The sequence below is a fragment of the Glycine max genome, chromosome 16 (assembly GCF_000004515.6).
Source record: "Glycine max cultivar Williams 82 chromosome 16, Glycine_max_v4.0, whole genome shotgun sequence".
NCBI lineage: Eukaryota > Viridiplantae > Streptophyta > Magnoliopsida > Fabales > Fabaceae > Glycine > Glycine max.
The window spans coordinates 32192297-32211870 of NC_038252.2; the positions used below are offsets into that span (position 1 = coordinate 32192297).

At 31.6% G+C, this 19574-nt stretch overlaps 2 protein-coding genes and 1 pseudogene across 3 annotated transcripts; 2 read left to right on the plus strand and 1 right to left on the minus strand.

The window, feature by feature from the left end:
- Positions 1-314: 314 nt before the first annotated feature.
- LOC106796453 (50S ribosomal protein L4, chloroplastic-like) lies at positions 315-669 on the minus strand (annotated as a pseudogene).
- A 3907-nt stretch (positions 670-4576) lies between these two features.
- LOC100808877 (polyadenylate-binding protein 2) lies at positions 4577-10100 on the plus strand. Of its 2 annotated transcripts, none has more exons than XM_026126286.2 (8): positions 4577-5115; positions 5204-5496; positions 6674-7452; positions 7620-7697; positions 7798-7887; positions 8326-8625; positions 8729-8953; positions 9119-10100. In XM_026126286.2, exons 2-8 carry the CDS (start codon positions 5256-5258, stop codon positions 9404-9406), a joined length of 2001 nt encoding a protein of 666 aa, XP_025982071.1. In that variant the 5' UTR covers positions 4577-5115; positions 5204-5255; the 3' UTR covers positions 9407-10100. The 2 variants fall into 2 exon arrangements, with proteins under 2 accessions (XP_025982071.1, XP_006599461.2); XM_006599398.3 differs by having other exon boundaries at positions 5251-5496.
- A 4205-nt stretch (positions 10101-14305) lies between these two features.
- Positions 14306-16848, plus strand: LOC102662794 (DEAD-box ATP-dependent RNA helicase 39). The gene is made up of 5 exons (XM_006599399.4): positions 14306-14957; positions 15628-15717; positions 15827-16003; positions 16120-16260; positions 16379-16848. The coding sequence occupies exons 1-5, from the start codon at positions 14418-14420 to the stop codon at positions 16550-16552; spliced, it is 1122 nt and encodes a 373-aa protein (XP_006599462.1). The 5' UTR covers positions 14306-14417; the 3' UTR covers positions 16553-16848.
- Positions 16849-19574: the final 2726 nt, after the last annotated feature.

A 19574-nucleotide genomic window follows, 5' to 3' on the forward strand; every position in this document is an offset into this window, starting at 1 on the left:
CAGATAGATATAACCAGTTACTTACATCATTTAACAGTCTGTTGACATATAAACAAAACCATTATTACTCTTAGAGTATGTTTGGACAGAGAAATTTAATAGGGTAATTCAATTTTTTAAAGGATTTTAATTACTTTTCAATTAATTAAGATGTTTGGATAAAAATTTGAAAAGAAATTGAAATTTGAGTATTTGAATCAGGGATTTTAATTAATTTAAATATTAGCATTTCAAATTCTTTGATTTTATGAAAGAATTTGAAATTCTTGTGTTGTGCTTCTCCAGAAAACTTCATTCTCTCAGTATTCTCTCTCTTATAACAGTTTCATCGCCGCGATGAACTCCTTCGTCTTTGGCTTCTCGGCGAACTCCACCACAAAGTCCTCCACCACGATGGCACTGGCGGCGGCGCTGGCAACAGCGGTGGAGATGGCGAAGCGCTTCTCCTTGCGGTTGATCTTGATGGACCAGTCGTAGGGCTTCGGGCCAAAGATGACGCCTCCGCCGGGGCGGAGGGGAGTGCGGTTGGAGCCACGGTAGGCGCGGCCGGTTTTTTTTTTGCGGGAAGGGCTTCCGGCCGCCGCCTCGGACCTCGCTGCGAGTGAGGGTGGAGGCGGTGCCGCGGTGCTTGTTCTGGAGGTCGGTGCCGCGGCGCTTGTTTGAGGACATTTTCTTGTTATGCCGGGGAGAATTATTGTGTGTGTGGAATTGATGTGAAGAGAAGAAGATGCAGGATGATGTGAAGGAAATAGAGGTTGTTGTCGTTGGTGTGGAGAGAGAGAGGGAAAGTGAAGCCATTGTTGTTTCAAGTTTTCTCAGAGTTTTGCTCTTTTTTTTTAGGTCTTTTCTTTTCTTTTCCTGTAAATTAAATAAAAATAATAATATGATTATTGTGTAGGAAAAAATTATTCATTAAAAATAGCAACATCCAAAGGGTTTGATGGAAGCCAAGTAGCCTCCGTCCTTTGTTTGAATTACATCAAAGGGTGAGTGAAGTCATTAATAAAATGAAGGAATTTTAAAAATGAGAAATCTAATTTTTTATCCAAACATAAAATTTTAGAAATGAAGGAATTTAAATTGAAGCATTTAAAATTCTCAAAATTTTAAATTCTTTAGAATTTTAAATTTTCTCATCCAAACACACTCTTAAGTCATTTATCAAGGAAAATTAAGAAACCTTGATCTACCACAATTACTAAGATTTCTTTAAGACTTCTATATATGAACCTCCACTATTGATATGGTAACTCACAAACAATAAAATATTAAAATAAATAACATTAATAAATGCTGTGTACAAATGCTTAATTACTCAACTAAATTTTGTATTTTTTTATAAGATATCCTCTAAAGGCAGCTAATCTTGAAGCTAAATTGTCATAAATACCATCTACACATCATGTAGAGATAGGCATTGAAACATGTTAACTCATGATTTGAAGTCGCATCCAAACATGTTATGCTTCTGGTCGAAGTTACAATAAAACAGGAGGACTTATAAACTTATTCGTTATAAGTAGATGTTTTCTATCCCTGTCAAGACAAATTGATACCATGAGTCAATTGCTTTTATGAGTTAGGGAAATAGATGCCATGAGTCGAATGTTTTCAAAGAAAAGAGTGAATGAGAGAGTAGATGAATATGCTGGAGAAGTGGAGCACCAGCAGTTATGGCTCTTTGTTTACATGCTAGAGTTTCTAATCTTTTTTATTCTCACAACTTCGTTGTTTCTAATCCTTTTTACCATAATGCTTGGTTAAATGTTATGATAATTATATTATTCTCTAGAGTTAAGCGTAAAGAATAAAAGTTTCTAAGTTTTATTTTTTATATAATAATCTGACTTGAATACAAAACGTGTTGAATCTAAAAGTGGTGATATTTAAATACCTATTATATATAAATACTTCAATAACATTTTTTATTTTTTTTATTATTTATTTTCCAGTCAAATCATGTTATTAATCTTATTAGTCACTTTTTTTTCTTTTTTTATATCTCTCTCAAGACGTTTAGACTTTTTTCTGTCTAATAATCATTTTTCCAGATCTAAACGAAATGAGTGTGTATTTAACATTATTTGGGTCAACCGGTAAAAAAAGAAAATTAAACAAGAAACCAAAGGGACTCTTGCCACCTGGCCAGTACTAATAGCTTCTGACTCAACTCTGATAATTAACTATTTCTTTTATGAATGATAAAAGAATCTGTAAAAGAAGAATTGAAAAAAAATAAAAGAAATGATCGATTGGGCCAAAGCAAGCCAATCCAGTCTGTTTTTTTTTTCAAACCCAACCAATTCGACTGTATTTGTGATCGGATGTTTTAATCAAACGAGTCCAGGGAAATGCTAGGTGCACCCAGCAATTGTTGGTGCACCCAGCAATTAGGTGAATGGGCAAAATTGTCCTTGTGTTAAAATCTGAAAATAAAACTAATTAATTTTTTAAAAAATAATTCCTTCTTTCGGAAGAACAATTTTTTTTCATCCAGAAGAATCTTCTTCCGGAGAGACTACCGAATAAAGGTTCTTTTGATAAAACAAATTATTCATCCGGAAGATTCTTTCCCAGGAGAAGGAATTTTTTTCTAAATTAATTTTATGTTCAAACTTTGACACAAGGACAGTTTTGCTCATTTATCTAATTGTTGCATGCACCAGCAATATTATTGGTGCACCTAACATGTCCCACGAGTCAGGCCACCAATATTCAATCCAACTTATCGGGTTGGTTGGTGTTCACAACTATGCGCATACATCTGATGGTGACATACAACAACAATGATAATTAGGAAGGAGAGAGACACAAATCTATTAGGGTTAAGTTTGAAGATGAAGTAAGAGAAGAATTAGGGTGATTTATAATATTTAAAATGAAGATAATATCAGTTTTCAATTATTATTGTCAAATTAATTATTTTAAAATTTATAATATTTACTGAGTTTAAATTTTTAAAAAAATAAGAAAAAGTATCGAAATGAAAATTTTGAAAATATAAAATATTAAAATAAAATTTTTATAACTTAAAATATAAAACATAATAAAAGTATGACTTATTAATGGATCAAAAGTCAAATTTTATAAATATATATGTATTTTTCTAATAATAATATTATTATTAACATTTTTTAATATGTGCTCTTTTTTTTTAAGTAAAACTGAAAGAGTCTGACCCACACATTTAAACTTTTTTTAAACTAAACGCTGGATGTTTTTAAGTGACAACGTGAAAATGCTACACACTCCACATCTACACTTTTATTGACTAAGACTTTCTTTTGTATAGTTTTTTATTTCTTAAATATATTTTATGAATTATAATATATTAAATAGATGATTATGTGTATAGTTTAAAATCTATTTATATATACATTTTAAAATACATATAAAATGATTATTCAAGGCTTATTTTTAACAAGTTAGATTATGAACTTTTTATGGTTTTTTTAATTAAAAATATCAAAGTTTAAAATCAGCAGAAACTCTTTTTTTAAGTTTAATAACAATAATAATAATAATTCACTACTAATAACAACAATAATAAAATGTATATAAAATATATTTATAAAATTTCTCGTTTAATTAGTTATTTATTGTTTTTTACATAAACAAAAGATAATAACACGATAAATTAATATTTTTATTATATAAAATTTAATATATATTAATAAAATCAAATCATTATATAAGGAAATAAATTATATCATTAATAAGGAATTAGATCTTTTTGGTACACGTGAAAACTAAAAACAAAAGAAAGCAAGAAAATTTGAATTCACTTTAAGAACACCCTAAAGTCTCTTAACAATTAAGGATGTTGGCAGTTCTTAAATAAAAATAATGATATAATTTGATTTAATTTAAATATAACATGAAATTCAAACCAAATCAATTTTTTACTATTTTGTTTGGTTCAATTTCATAATTTTTTATTCTTTTAATATGTTATCATAGTTTAAATCTATCAACTATATAAACTTATATAAATATTATATATGTTATATAATTTTAAAAATAAATTTATTTTTATTAATTTTACTGAACATATTTTAGTTATAAGTTATTATTTTTACTTCTATTTAACATTAATATAAAATATTATTAATAATATTTTTTGACATAATAATAATTTGTGTCTTATTTTATATTTAATATTATTTTTAAAAAATATTAATACATTTTTTGAATATATGAAAGAAAAATATACATCTTCGTTATAAACAAAACAAATGAAAAATAATAAATTATTTAATAATTATTATTAATTATCTCAGGAAAAATCAATATAATTATGATATGTTGTATTATTCGATTTAATTCAATTTTTATAAGATGATCCGAAAATCAAATCAAACAAAAAAATGTAACTTTTAAATTTTTTATTTTTACAATTTTTTTAAAGAATTTGACGGTTTATAAATGCTATTATTTGATTTTGATCCGTCCTAATAACAATTTCGAAGCTTGGAAAGAAAATGAAATCACAAGAATGCCCTCCTTGTGGAGCCTGTTTCTCTAATTTCACATGTTATTTATATTTTATTAGTTGTAAGCTTTTTATTGGGCGCATGTAAGTATGACGTGTCGTGTTTCTATCTCACGCAATGACGTGAAAACTAAGGTTCAGAGTCCACTTTTGCTTTGTGCCCCTTAAATGCAGTCAATTAATACTCTTAAAAAAGAAAATGCATTCAATTAATACTTTTAAAAAAGAAAATGTAGCCAATTAATATAATAAATGCAATCAATTAATATAATGTTAAATGTGCCACAAACTTCTACGTCAACATGCGGGAATTATGACAGAAAAAGAAAGAGAGAAAAAAAACATGTCACAACACGCGCCTCATAGTAATTCTTCACGGGACCACATAATCTGTTTATACTCCTTAGTACGAGATTAATATAACAATTCAAAAAAAAAAAAAAAAACACCAAGAAAACAACATTTTTCAAGACAGTATATAAACCCCACGTCTCACTCTCACTCTTACTCTCACTCTCACACCAACACATAACCTCACCTCTGGTTCTGTGTTCCCTTGCAAGGAATCAAAGAACCCAAAAATTTACTAAAACAAATTTAAAAAAATCTCCAATCCATTTTCGGTAATCCCTAGCCACTGTAATCCTTGTTTCTTGTCTTTTCCTTGTTTTCTTTCACTGTTCGATCCTTACACAGCTACTTTGATTTCAGTTTTTTCTTTTTTTGGATTGTTTCGAAGAGAATTGAATTTTTTGCAGGAAAAATGGCGGCTGCAATGATTTCTGCTCCGGCGGTGGCAATGAGGGTGGTGGTTCCAGCTTTGAACGGTGTGCAATCCGGGAATGCCTCTTTGTACGTTGGTGATCTTGAGAGGAACGTTGATGAGGCGCAACTGTTTGAACTGTTTGGCCAAGTAGGCCAAGTGGTTTCAATTAGGGTTTGTAGGGATCTCACAATGCGATCTCTTGGATATGCTTACGTTAACTTTGTCAACCCCCAAGATGGTTTGTTTTTATCATCCTTCATTGTTTAGAATTATAACAAAAATTGTTTTGTGCAAAAAGTGATTATTATTTTTTTTCAATTGAAGTTTCGGACATTATTTGTTGTCAATGAAATAATATTTGTCTATTGAGATGGGGTGGTGTTTGTGTTTTCTAATTTTGTTTGTGTTGGATTTTCTTAAAAACAATTGAATAAACAGAAGAAAAAAGAAGATATCATTTTCCCTCAGTGGCATGGATTTTTTTTTTCTGTTTGTGTATTATTACTTGGATAACGAGTAGTTATTCCTTTTCTTTCAGTGAGTCATTTGATTATTTTGATCTAGAGTGGTCTTCTGTCTGGGTTGTATTGGTGTTTTTTAAATGTGTTGTTTAGTGTTGAATGAATTTTTTGATTGAATAAAAGAAGAAAAGGACCATGTTAGTTTGTTGGTGTGCTTATTCATTTGGAGTATACTATTTCAGTGATTTTTTTTTCACGAAGGGAGCGGTGGGAATTTGTGGGTGTTTTCTCTTTCCCTCTCTTCAATTATAATATTTTCCATGTCTTTAAATGTTTGACCCTTTTTTGTGTTCCAGAGTTAATAATAATAATGACAACAATAAATATTAAATAAAAAACTTTTTTTTTTGTGTAAATAATAGTTTTTGGAATGACCTAAATTTTTAATGTGGATTTCTCATGATTAATAATGACAACAATAAATAAAGAAGGTTTTTTTTTTCACTGATCAATTTTTTAAAGTCTAGTCATTACAGATTTGGCTTCTCTAAAGTGATATGGACCCTCTTATTTTAGAGAAGCTAAACTGAATTGAATCTTTTCCCATTTTGATTCTGAAGGAAACTTTCATTGTTTTTGTTTTATAATAAACAATGCTTCAATTACATTGAACCGGAGAAAGTTGTTCGTTCTACCATTTGTTTGGTTACTTCTTGTTCTTTGAGTAATTAACACCATCATATCTACAAATGAAAGTTACTAAGAATGAAAGAAAATAATGTCATTGTTATATTTACATAAATGACTCATTTATTAATTATTATTATTATTATGATTAATAATTAACCATTTAAGCCAGTCTAGGAGTTAAATAGAAGTGAAAAACTGTTATTTAATAAACTTAATATTGTAATGCATTGATTTGCCTCTCTAATTTCAATGTTTATATTGCAGCTGCTAATGCCATGGAACATCTGAATTTCACTCCTTTGAATGGAAAATCCATCCGTGTTATGTTTTCTAACCGAGATCCTAGCATTCGAAAAAGTGGATATGCAAATGTGTTTATCAAGAACCTTGACATATCAATAGATAACAAGGCATTACATGACACTTTTTCTGCCTTTGGATTTGTACTCTCTAGTAAGGTAGCCGTTGATAACAATGGTCAATCGAAAGGGTATGGATTTGTGCAGTTTGACAATGAAGAGTCTGCACAAAATGCTATCAAAAAGTTGAATGGCATGTTGATAAATGATAAAAAAGTCTATGTTGGACTCTTTGTTAGGCGCCAAGCAAGGGCTCAAGTAAATGAATCACCAAAGTTCACTAATGTGTATGTGAAAAACTTTTCTGAAACATATACTGATGAAGATCTTAAGCAGCTCTTTAGCACCTATGGTCCAATAACCAGTGTTGTGGTCATGAAAGACACAGATGGGAAGTCTAGATGTTTTGGTTTTGTGAATTTTGAAAGTCCAGATTCAGCAGTTGCTGCCATTGAAAGGTTAAACGGAACCGCAGTCAATGATGATAAGGTTTTATATGTAGGTAGGGCTCAGCGCAAAGCCGAAAGAGAGGCAGAATTGAAAGCTAGATTTGAGCGGGAAAGAATGAGAAAATATGAAAAATTACAAGGTGCTAATTTGTACGTGAAAAATCTCGATTATAGCATCAATGAAGAAAACTTGAAGGAGTTATTTTCTAAGTTTGGAACAATAACATCTTGCAAGGTATATTAAAATTTTCTCCTTGTTTGTCTTTTTGTCTTTCTTTGCTTCTTAGGTTTTTTGCATGTGAACTAACTATCATGATTGTGTATGGATGTCATACATGACTTCATTTTTATTTTAATAAACGATAGTCTTTGTTACGTTTGTTGTTTGCTTTTCTTCTCTAGGTGATGCTTGAACCAAATGGGCATAGCAAGGGCTATGGTTTTGTTGCCTTTTCAACTCCCGAGGAAGGAAATAAAGCAGTAAGTCTTTAGTTCTTTTGTTCACAAAATAGAAGCCTTGGCTGAGTTAAATATATCCTTATTTTGTTATCCAACTTGAGCTATTGTTATGTTTGTTCAGTTGAATGAAATGAATGGAAAGATGATTGGACGTATGCCCCTGTATGTAGCTGTGGCCCAACGCAAAGAAGAGAGGAAGGCTCTTTTGCAGGTGATGCTCATATCTTTTATCTCATTATATAATTTAAATCTGTCTTGGATTGAATTATGGATAAATTAATGATTTAAATACAGACTACTAGCTTCTATAGTAAGTGGATGTAGCATGTATTTCTATTTTCTGGTATACATACACATGGTTTCATGTTAGTAAATATATATATCTACTTTTTCTATAATAAATTTCTTACCTAAAATTGAACTAGGCATGGCTTTTGAATCTTTTTTTTTTTTCGTGCTTCCTGTCCAAATCCTCTTCTCTGAGAGAAAAAAATTGTCATTTCATATTTATTAACAAACTTTACTTTTTCACTTTTTCAATTTTGTAGTTTTAAAACCTAATTTAATTTAGTCATAAATATTTGACTTTAATTTATATTTTCCCACAAACTGAATCAATTGACAATGTTACCAATTGGCTTATCTATAGGCTCAATTTTCTCAAATGCAAGCCCTAGGTGCAATTACACCTTTTCATGGGGGAATCCCAGGATATCATCCAGGGGCACCAAGCCTTTCCCCTCAACAGTTGTATTTTGGTCAAGGGCCAAATGGTCTTGTACCACCTCAGCCAACGGGATATGGTTTCCAGCAGCAACTCCTGCCAAACATTCATCCTGGTGTTGCTCCAAATTTCTTTATGCCATACCACCCACAAAGACAGGCCCCTCCTTCGCAAAGAAGGGATCCTCGAAGATTTGGAAATCTCCAACAGGTGCACCATAACCAGGTAGTTATTACTTAATTTTACTTAAATCAAGCTTTATTCCTCTAATATAAATAACATTATACTAATTATTTCATACATTTGTAAACTTGAACCTTTGAACCAGATGTTGCATCCTAACTCCAACCAAGGGTTTAGATACATGGAGAATGGTCGAAATGGAATGGATCCGTCAGTAATTCCCCATGGTATGGGGGGTCCAATGATGCCATTGCCCTTTGATGGTTCTGGAATTTCTGCAGTTCATACTTATAATCAATATCATGCTGGTGCATCGTCTAACACACTTGCCTCGGCTCTAGCTTCTGCTACCCCAGAAAATCAGCACCTGGTATGTAAAATTTTGCATTGCCCGTAAGGCCTCTGAATTCTTGAGTTTGTTGTTTAGGGGTGTAATACTTTATGCCCATAGTTTAATTAGTAATTACCAATGTTATTACTCTTGAAAATTTATATCTATCGTGGTATGAGGAATCTAATTTTATTTATCTGACAGATGCTAGGTGAACATTTATACCCACTTGTGGATGGACTTACTGCAAATCACCAGCAGACTGCAAAGGTGACAGGAATGTTGTTGGAAATGGACCAGTCAGAGGTCATCCATCTGATGGAGTCTCCCGAGGACTTGAAAATAAAGGTGTCTGAGGCAATGCTGGCCCTTCGTGAAGCTGCACCAGGTTCTGAAGAAGTTGCTGGTTCTGAAGAAGTTGGCGGTTCTGAAGAAGTTGGTGGTTCTGAAGAAGTTGGTGATCAACTTGGCTCACTATCATTGAATGAATGATACAATTTCATTCTCAGTGTCAAAGTTATAAACTGAATCATACTTGAGCCATTTTTTGGATCAACAAACTTTAATTTCATGGTTTCTGGGGCCTTATGCAGCTCCATTTTTTTTCATAAGAATCTTGTTATCTTCACCCAGGATTAATGAATTGAGTCAGAACAAAGGTTGTCATGGATGTTTCTAGTCTTTTATGAATTTATGTTAATTTGGATTGGATTTGCAGTAAATGATCTCGTTTTTTAGTTTTTAACAGTATTGTTTGTTTAGACCTACATTATTTGAATCGGGATGTTGGTGGACATGCATTCCTTTTTCTTGTTTTAAATTAATTTTTCTTTCCACCTTGTGCATCTAATTTGGGTTGAGGAATTCAAACCAAGTGGATGAGCTAAAAATACGTGTGGAAAATGCAACCCTAATTTACACTTGTTGGTTTTCTAATTGTTTGGCAATTGCTAAGTTCTTATTTGTTCTAGATTGTTACATTAATTTGGCTATTTTCAGGTTTTTATTTTTTATTTTTTACCAAAACTGATAAATGAAAATGTAGGAAGCTATTCCCATGTTTTCCCTTTTTTCTAATGCACGTGGGTCAAGTAAGATTTTAGAATCTCCGATCCAATTCTTTTCTTTTAGCTTAAAATATTTTGGTCATTATTTGCCTTTCAAAATATTTTGTTCATTATGTTAATTATGCTTACGAGGTTAATACATGCGAGTCAAGAAATTCACATATTTTAGTCTTTATATTAACCTAAGATAAACTATTCTTTGAATGTAAAGTGACATGCATTGCAATTTTTCCTAAAAGTTTTCCTGCTAAGTTTTCCTCCTAAAATTTTGATTGTGTAATCAAAAGGAATTATTTCAATTGGGATTAATAATTTTGATAATTTCATTGATGCAGGCGAGGTTGAAAAACACTAGGGAACAAAGTATTTTTTTTATAATCATAATATTAGTTGACAAGATTGTAAAGAAGTTATAAATATTTTTAAAAATATTTCTTTTTGAGAAATAAATATAATTTTTATGATTAACATCAAACTTATGAAATTGACATGGCAATATATCATTGACTTTCTTTCCATAATGCCATAGATATAATTTAGCTTTTGAGCTTTATTTTTTCCTGATATTATATCATATAGTATTATTTCTACTTCCTAACTTTTACTAAAAGTTATTTGTCACAATCCAAAAAAAAAAAAAAAAGAATAGCATCATCTTGTTGTAACTTATGATGGTAGAATTTCACAATAAGTTATGAAATAAAAGTATTTTTCCGATTTGCGGGACTTAGAATCACATGATTCAAAGATGTGAATTCTTTTTATTTAAATTAGTGACTTTTCGTTCTTCAAATTGTGAAAAATAAAATTATTCTGAAACATTTGAAAATAAACATAAGTTCTGCATTTTGTGATGAAAATGAATATTTGCATGCAAAACAGGTAATTCTTTTAACAAATGTTCAATTAAGAATTTTTTAAAATGATTTCATGCATAATATTAAATAAAGAAAGATATATCAAAAGAATAATGTGTTATAATGGAAAGATGAACAAATAAAATGTAAAAAATTAAAAAAGAGTTATAGACACAAGAATGGGTCATAGAAAATGAAGGAGTCATATAGGCAAAACAAGAGTTGTTGAAAGTAGATTTAGAGATGAGAAAAGAATATTACATTAGTATGAAAGTTGAGCAGGAACATACAGTTTTCTCACAAAAAGAACCTGTGGTCATTTTGATGTGTGGTGTATTAGAGTTAGAGAAATATTGTGAGTGTTTCTAACCAAAATAAAATGATTGTAGGATCTCTTATTTATAGATTTGCTAGTCTAGTGATCAGATTATAGAATTTTGACGTGTTGACAATGTTTCCTAACTCCTATTCTAAGATTCTGACACTTGTCCTTAGCTTTAAATTTGATAACTGCCTCCTAACTCCTTTTCAATGGCACTTTCAAAAAATAACCGCCTATGATCATTCTGCAGGCTTCCTGAAACCACACTTCTCGAAACCACCCTTCTTGAACAAGTGTCTGATTCTCTAGTTTTTGGACTTGCAAGTCTTCATGATATTATCCATCACTTACTTATTTTCTACCCAAATGATAAATCATTTTTAAGTGAAATTTTGAGTGAGATTTTATGTTATTTTCATATATTTTTTTGATAGAATTTATATTTAGAGGTTTTTTTTTTTACCACAACCGTGGTGAATTTAGCTTTCATTGTCCTTTATGATAATTAACTTTCTAGCTACTCTTTTTCTCACTGCTAAAATGAAAATTGATCAATCATATGTTTAAATAAATCTATAAGAGTGATTGTTTGTGTATATTTTGTAGATTTAGATAGAAAATATTAATTTTACATCAAATTACATGATTAAATTTTTTGAATAATTTTGGATAGATTAATTAATCTTTAATATAATATTGATCATTTCTAAAATTATTCATATTCTTTGAGTTAAATTGATATATTCATGATGATTAGAGTATTAATTTAAGACAAAGAAGAGTATTGTTCGAAATTTTTTAGGAAAGATCAATATAAGAGCTAGTATTGATTATTCCTAAAAATATTATGTTTTAGTTTTCGAGCAATGCACTTTTAAAAAAATGTTATATTTAGATAAAGTCCATTGTTGTGTATTCACATATGGAAAGTGCTATCTCACTCTAAAGAACTTGAACTCAACAAACTTTGCCTAAAGTCCATTGTTACATCAAAATCTCATTTTACAAAATTTACTTGGAGCTACGAAGAGTAACTTAATGAAAAGCAACAAGTAACAATAAAATACACAATCCCAAAAAAGAAAAAGGAAATGCTCACCATCAAGTTATAAAGAAGAGAAAACATATTAAAAAAGAAAGTAATGAATGTAGAGTAAAGCAACAAGTTAATTAGGAACCAGAATGGGGTTTATACTGTCATCCCTGCACAAGTAGGGAGCCAAATTATGCAGGTTTCACACTGGTGAAAACTCCTTTGGTTGGTCTAGTGATTGCTCTGGTGTTTACACGGCTAGCTAAGTCAGCTTACAAATGGCTTTTGAATATTGGGAGCCATTACCAAAATCCTATTTGGAAGAGGATTTGGTGCGCCCTAATTCAGGAAAAGTTGTGATTGTTCTTTGTGGCAAGTCTTGCATGGAGCCCTTCCCACTAATGCAAAGAGGCTTCACTGCAATATTTCTCTTAATTTCTAGTGCATGTGCTAGTGTTCAATGCTTGTTGAGGATGTTTTTCGTGTCCTTCAAGACTACCCTCACTCTAAAGAGCTTTGGATGCATGTTGCGATGAACATTCCCAGCAACCTAACTTGCAACAATATCATTCCTGGGATAGGTAGTATATTAATTAGCTCATGAGAACATGACCCTTTTGCTGTCGGTGGCTTGGTGGGCTTGGCTATGGAGGAACAATTTCATCTTTTGTAATCCGAAATGGAATATCCAGTATGTTTGTAGACGTATCCGTGAATTGCATGCAGACTGTATGCATGGTGTTGGGAAACAAAGCACCAAATTGGTTTTGTTCTTGGTTCCCGCAATCAACCTTTCCTTAAGCTTAATGTTGATGGGAGCGAGCTTTCTCCTTGAGGGATGCGGTGGGAATGTGGCAATTAACGGGTGTTGGTGACCATGTGCTAGCGGAGATTTTATATAGCTCTTAAACATGGGCTTATTTTTTTTGTTGGGATCATGGATATAGAGAGTTGGTGTGTGAATCTGATAACAAGAATATTGTCAACCTCTTGTTGGAAGAACATGAGCTTCTTGGAAGGAATTGGAGTTTCACCCTTTCTTCCATTTCTCGACTAGATGTTAATGGTGTTGCAGACACCTTGGCTCGTTGGGGTACTTAGAATCTTGGTTGGGAGCACTTTTGGAGATCGACATCCTCCTGACGGTGTCCTCCTTGATCCGAGGAAGGATTCTTGCTAATTTTCTGTTTTTGTCTTCTTCCCACTCTACCCAAAAAAGACACAAAGCAATGAGATACATCAAATTGAGATGGAGCATCTTCCAGTTAAGAGAGAATCTTGTGCGGGCAACCTTAAAATAGATGATAGAACATCAATTTGAAAAATCAAACTTGATAACTCCGGGTGTCACCTTCAAATTCAAATGTGCATTTTGTGTCAAAATTGAAATAATAAATATTAAAATATGATTTTCGTCTCCACATATATATAATTTTAAGTATTTATTCGTGAAAATTTTTAGTATATTTTTAAAATATATTATTTTTTGGTCTACGTACACATAATTTTGAAAAATTCAAACTTAAGTTAATGATTTTTTTACATAAATTATACATATAATATAACGTAAATGTAACGCTTTTTAAGTTATTTATGTATATAACCATTTAAAAAGATAATACATGAAAATTCAAATAGTTGAATTTTGCTACATGCTTAAAAATGCACATTTTAATTACTAGAGTAAAAAAACATACTAAAATTTTCACAAAGAACAATTTTAAATATTTTCATATTTAGAAGACTAAAAGTATATTTTAATCAATAATAAAATGATGTGACAAAATATTAATCATGGATACTCTAAAGTAAAACTTAACGGGTGAGATTGACTCATATAAAGTGTGGATTACATATGATCTTATCCTTCAATTATCACTAAGGATGGGTAAACGGGTCAGGTCTATGGATTGGCCCGCAGAACCCGTGGTCTGTATGAGTAACGGATTAATTTTTTAAAATAATTCATAATTATGTCATATTTTTAAGTCTATCCCATTTAACTTACATTAGGACGGACGGACTGATTCAGCCCACTACCAATTTGAACGGGCGTTATGCCGCGTACCCACCCCTAATTATCACCGTAGCAACAGGAAACAAAACATCGATCAAAAAGTTCCAAAGTTGTTGACCGCCTCAGCAGCACCAAAACCTCAAACCCCTTTCCCTCTTTCCATTCCTCCGAATAGCACAAAAAAAAAAAGAAGTAAAAAGAGAAGCCATGAGAGGAAGAGGCAGAGAGCTTCTTAGCCTCTCTTTTTCTCTAAAGCACAAACCTTTAGCAAAATCAGCATCACCATCCTCTTCTTTCTTTCGAAGTAGCATCACATTCTCAACCTCTTCCTCCTCCGTAGCCCCTCCCATCAAAGAACCAAAGACTTCAACTTCGTCATCCAAGTCACAAAGGGACTCGCTGATTTTCGAACGGTTCAAGCAAAGAAAACTCAAGGGGTCTCCAAAAGACTCAAAGGGTACCCCTCAAGTGTGTTCAACTTCAGTGCCATTAAGTTTGAATGCTGATACTGAGATGGTGGTTCAAAAGGGTGTGCAGAATGAGAATGACCCCACCATGGTGGTTGGAGGTTTCAAGGAGTTGGGTGTGAGTGAGGAGCTTGTTGAGGTCATGGAGGGGATTGGTGAGTTTGAACCTAGTGAGATACAGTGTGTGGCTATTCCTGCTGTTTTGGAAGGGAAGAGTGTGCTGTTGAGTTCACCATCTGAACCTGGCAGAACCTTGGCCTTCTTGTTGCCTCTTATTCAGGTTAGTTTAATTCTGTTCATTTGCCTTCCAAGGTTTTGACTTTTGAGAATTACCAACTTTATTTAGATGGGTGGATACAAGATAGTGGAATTTGGGGGCAACCTGGCTTCAAATTTTGTAGTTTGTAGTTTATTTTTATTTGATAGTATTTCACTTGGTGGTTAAGACTATGGCTGTTGTGTTATATAGTTGGTATTGGCATGGGTTACTGTTTGATAGAAAAACCTGGAATTGGTTTGTTGGTTCCTAATTACTGTTTTAAAATTGCATGGAAGGTTTCTCTGCATTTCTCAGCACCAAATCCTAAATTTATTCTGCTTATTGTTGGTTTGATCTATTGGAACTCTGTTATATAGCATTCATTGAATGTTAACATTAGTATTTCGCCAAGAGAAAGGAAATTTTCATGGTTGCTTATTGAGATACTATGATGAAATTAATTTTTTCTTCAAATCATTGTATTAAATTAAATTATAAAATATCTCTATTCTTGATTTTTTCTTGTGTCAGCTTTAGGTTACAAACGGTTGGGGGTGGCACTTGCTGAAACCTAAAACTGCAACATGAGTACAATTTTAGCATGATTGTTTGTTCATTTATTTTTTACAGTTATGTGCTTTGTTTATTATTTCGTTTGGAAAAAGTTGATTAAATCTCTCAACTTGTGCAGCTGCTAAGACGGGACAGAGAGTTGCCTGGTTCAAATTCAAAGCATCCACGAGCCATCGTGCTTTGCGCTACAGAGGAGAAAGCTGCACAGGTGATCCAATCCCTACTAATTACTTTCATTATCTTGTCTGTTAAGTGCTGTATGTGCAGCTGGATTTATGAATTGATTCTGAACCTTGCAAATTTTAATTGCATTGCAGTGCTTTAATGCTGCAAAATATATCATCCACAATGTAGAATTGAAGTCTGTAAAGGATCGTCCTTCCCCAGGTAATGGGGAGTCACATGCCTCAATTGGCCTCATGATTGGAACTCCTTGTGAGATTCTTGAATACATTGAAGAGGGGAGTGTTGTTCCTGCTGAAATAAGATACTTGGTTAGTATTCATTATCATATTTTAGTGTGGGAATTTTATGTAGAGTCTCTCAGGTTACCAGTTCTTTGGAGTTCCTGGCATTGATTACACTAATCTTTTGCATGTTTATTGAGTAGGTGTTGGATGAGGCAGATTGCATACTTGGTGGTGGCCTTGGTCCTGATATCCATAAAATTCTGAGACCATTACAAGATCAGGAATCAAAATCTTCTGTCAAAAGATTACAAACTATTTTGGTGATTTCAGCAATAGCTGAGGTATGATCTATGCTATTCAGTTATTGTTTTAGTATTTGTACTCTTGCATGAAGGTGATGTGGTTAGACTTCTATCATAATACTAGTTATGTTTCTGATTTATCTTTTTCATATGGCAGGTTTTGGGTGAACAATCCCCAATTGTAAAGCATCTTGAGTGCGATCATGCCGGAAATATTTCTGCAATGTCTCTAGAAATGGAACAAACAGAAGTCTTTCATTTCACAGAGTCCCTTCACGCTCTTAGGAAAAAAGTGGCAGAGGCCATGGATTCCCTTTTGAAACAACAGTAGCATTTTGGTCTACAATTTCTCTGGCATGTAACAAAAGAAAAGTCAAAATAGGTTTTGTGCTCTTTCTTATAGCAAGCGGCTGGTGAGTTGATTCTCTTTGTATATTATTATCATGATCTTCCAACACTGAAGCACCAAATACCTGGATTTCTTTTTATTATTTGTGAGAAGAGTAATGATACACAAACACTTTGAGGTCTGTATAATAGAGGCCGCGATAGCAAAAGAAACAAAAACAGCTATCGCGACCAGTCCAACCTTGATTCTAAAATGCAACGCGATAGAGGTCTGTGCCATGCCTCACCTCCACTCTGCCTTGCCTTGCTCCTCCATGATAGTGGCCGCCCTGACCACCATTGACAATTATGGTTTTGCAACATGTTCAGTGAAGCACGATTAGTTTTTCCAATTCATGTTGAGGCATCTTCCCATGGCTGACTATTCACCTTTTTTACATGATTTTTCAAACATGCACTATATCACCTATCAATATACACTTATCAGCTATCATCTATCATCTATCATACGTTTAATACATATTTTTCTCTCTTCTCTTTCTTTATCTCTCTAGGTATCTAGAAGAGTTTGGGTATTTACTAGTCAAGGCACATTTTTTACTAATCATGTGAAAATTCTCACAGATTTAAAAAAACTTGTTAACATTTGAACAACAAATATCATAATTATCAAGACGCTTTCATTTCAGACTATACGCAAAAATAGGTATAGTGAAATTGGCTTAAGAAATATAAGAAATGAGTTCTAAACTTTAAAAGATGTTTAAAAATTGAGTATTTATAATTTTTAATTGAAAAAGAATATTAGATGCCTAATATGATATTTAGAGTAAAAAAGTTAGATGGAAGTTGGAAAGTGTGTTGTTAATTTTATATAAAAGAATATTGATTTTGTTAATATCAAATTACTCTCATTTTTTTTCTTTTTTTCTTCTTCTCTAGGTGTTTATTAGAGACTAGAAGTCTGAGTTTCTAGTTGTTTTGGATTCTTGTGCTTTATCTATTTGTTCTCATGTTTTAGTTGATGCCTTGAGGGATGCTTTCCTAGATCTTAATTATCTTTATTTTCCCACTTAGAGAAAAATTAAAGACTACAGTTTGAATGCCCGATCACCATTTTTCTTCTGAGAGTCTATGGCATATATCATATATATGGGCACTATTAGGTATTACCACTCATAAAAAATATGGGCACTTATACCAATCATTTGAAATTTAACAAACTTTTTAACATTTGAACAATAAATATCATAATAACAGTAAGATTTGATTTCAAATTATACGCTAAAATAGGTAAAGTTAATTTGGTAGAAATAAATTTTCTTAAAAGAATATAGGAAATAACTTCTAAATTTATGTAAAATGTACAATAAACATTTTATCTAAGATATTTATATTATACTGATTTTGGAATGTATAGTTACTTATACATATTAAGATTATTTTGTTTATTTGTCAAATGGATTATAATTTGATTATTAATATGCTTTCCTTTAACTTGCAAATCTATTCTACTTACCATAAAGAAATCAAGCTAAGCTATGTTAGTTTGATGGCGAATACTTCGTGAGAAAAATATATTTTCTTGCTGGGAGCAGAGTGAAAACTCCATGTTAATACCACTTCAAATTGTTTGATTTTAGTTTAACTTAGTACGTAATAATTCAAGCATGATGTGAAAGATAAAATTGAACAAATAATACCATCCAGAACATATTTTGCTTCAAATTTGCCGTTGATGTAAAATTGAATCTACACAAATTAAATTGAAAAATATAACTAAATCAGCATGCTAGGTGTGTTATTTTGATGGGGACTAGTGGTGGAGCTGTTGGTGTTTATATAGAGTCATGCATAGATGAGCCACACACTAAAGGTTGGATCACTTGGATGATTAATAACTATTCGATACAAGTTGAATTGAATAAGAGTATCTACGATCTTAACTAATCTTCATACAATATATATTTAAGTTTTTCAAGGTTATCATATTAGGATTTGAATTGTGAATTGTTGAGCTAATTTTTAAATAGTGGATTATAATTTGCATCTACTTGTAAGATTTAGAGAAAATGAATAATTACTTCAAATATCAATGGTCAATGTAAAAAAAAAAAAAACTATAAATAAATAAAATAACTTAAACAGAAGTTTTGTAGAAGAAAATTATTAGTTATATATGAGTTTTATGAAGCCTTTATTTTATAAGAAAGAAAATGAAGCAATTGAATAACTAAATAGAACATATGTGTTCAATGAGTGAATGACAAATAAAGTAGTGAAATAATCAATAGAATAAGTTCAGAAGTATTTCTTTAAGTTTTTTTTCATGCTAAAATTTAAGCTTATATATCTTATCAGTTTTTTCATGAGAAATGGTGAAAGTAGAAAGAGAAAGAAAAAAATTAATGAATCATTGAATTGTATGATTCGTATTGAAGATATGAAATTGCATAGATTCATTCATATATTGTGAGATGTGAAGTTATATAATACGAATAAATAACTGAATCATATTGAATTGTAATATTTGAATTGTGCGTGAAATTGTAAGATTACAATTACTATAGCAATAACATATAGTAAAATAATATACATACATACATAAGGATGCCTTTGAACCCGTTGTGCCCAACCAAACACGGTAAGATATATTAATTGATTCAAAACGTACAAGTTTTTTTTTTTTTTTTACAAGCATTCAAAATGTACAAGAACGAAGGAAGACAATTTATTTTGCTTGATTTATTTATTCCTAAGTTCTCTTTGGTTTGAATTATTGATTATTTTACATTAACACAAGCAAAATGACTATATCATAAATCCAAGTTCCGGGCTAGATAGAGTAGCATAGCACACAACTCCCATAGATTTTTCAGGGGCTTTTATTATTGAAGGGTCTCCCAAAATTAATGTAGATTGTGGAAATGGCTTGGTCCTGAAGGTGGAATAAAGCCTTTTGCTAGAAGGAAATTGGAACCTTTACCTGAATCCATTAGCATCAT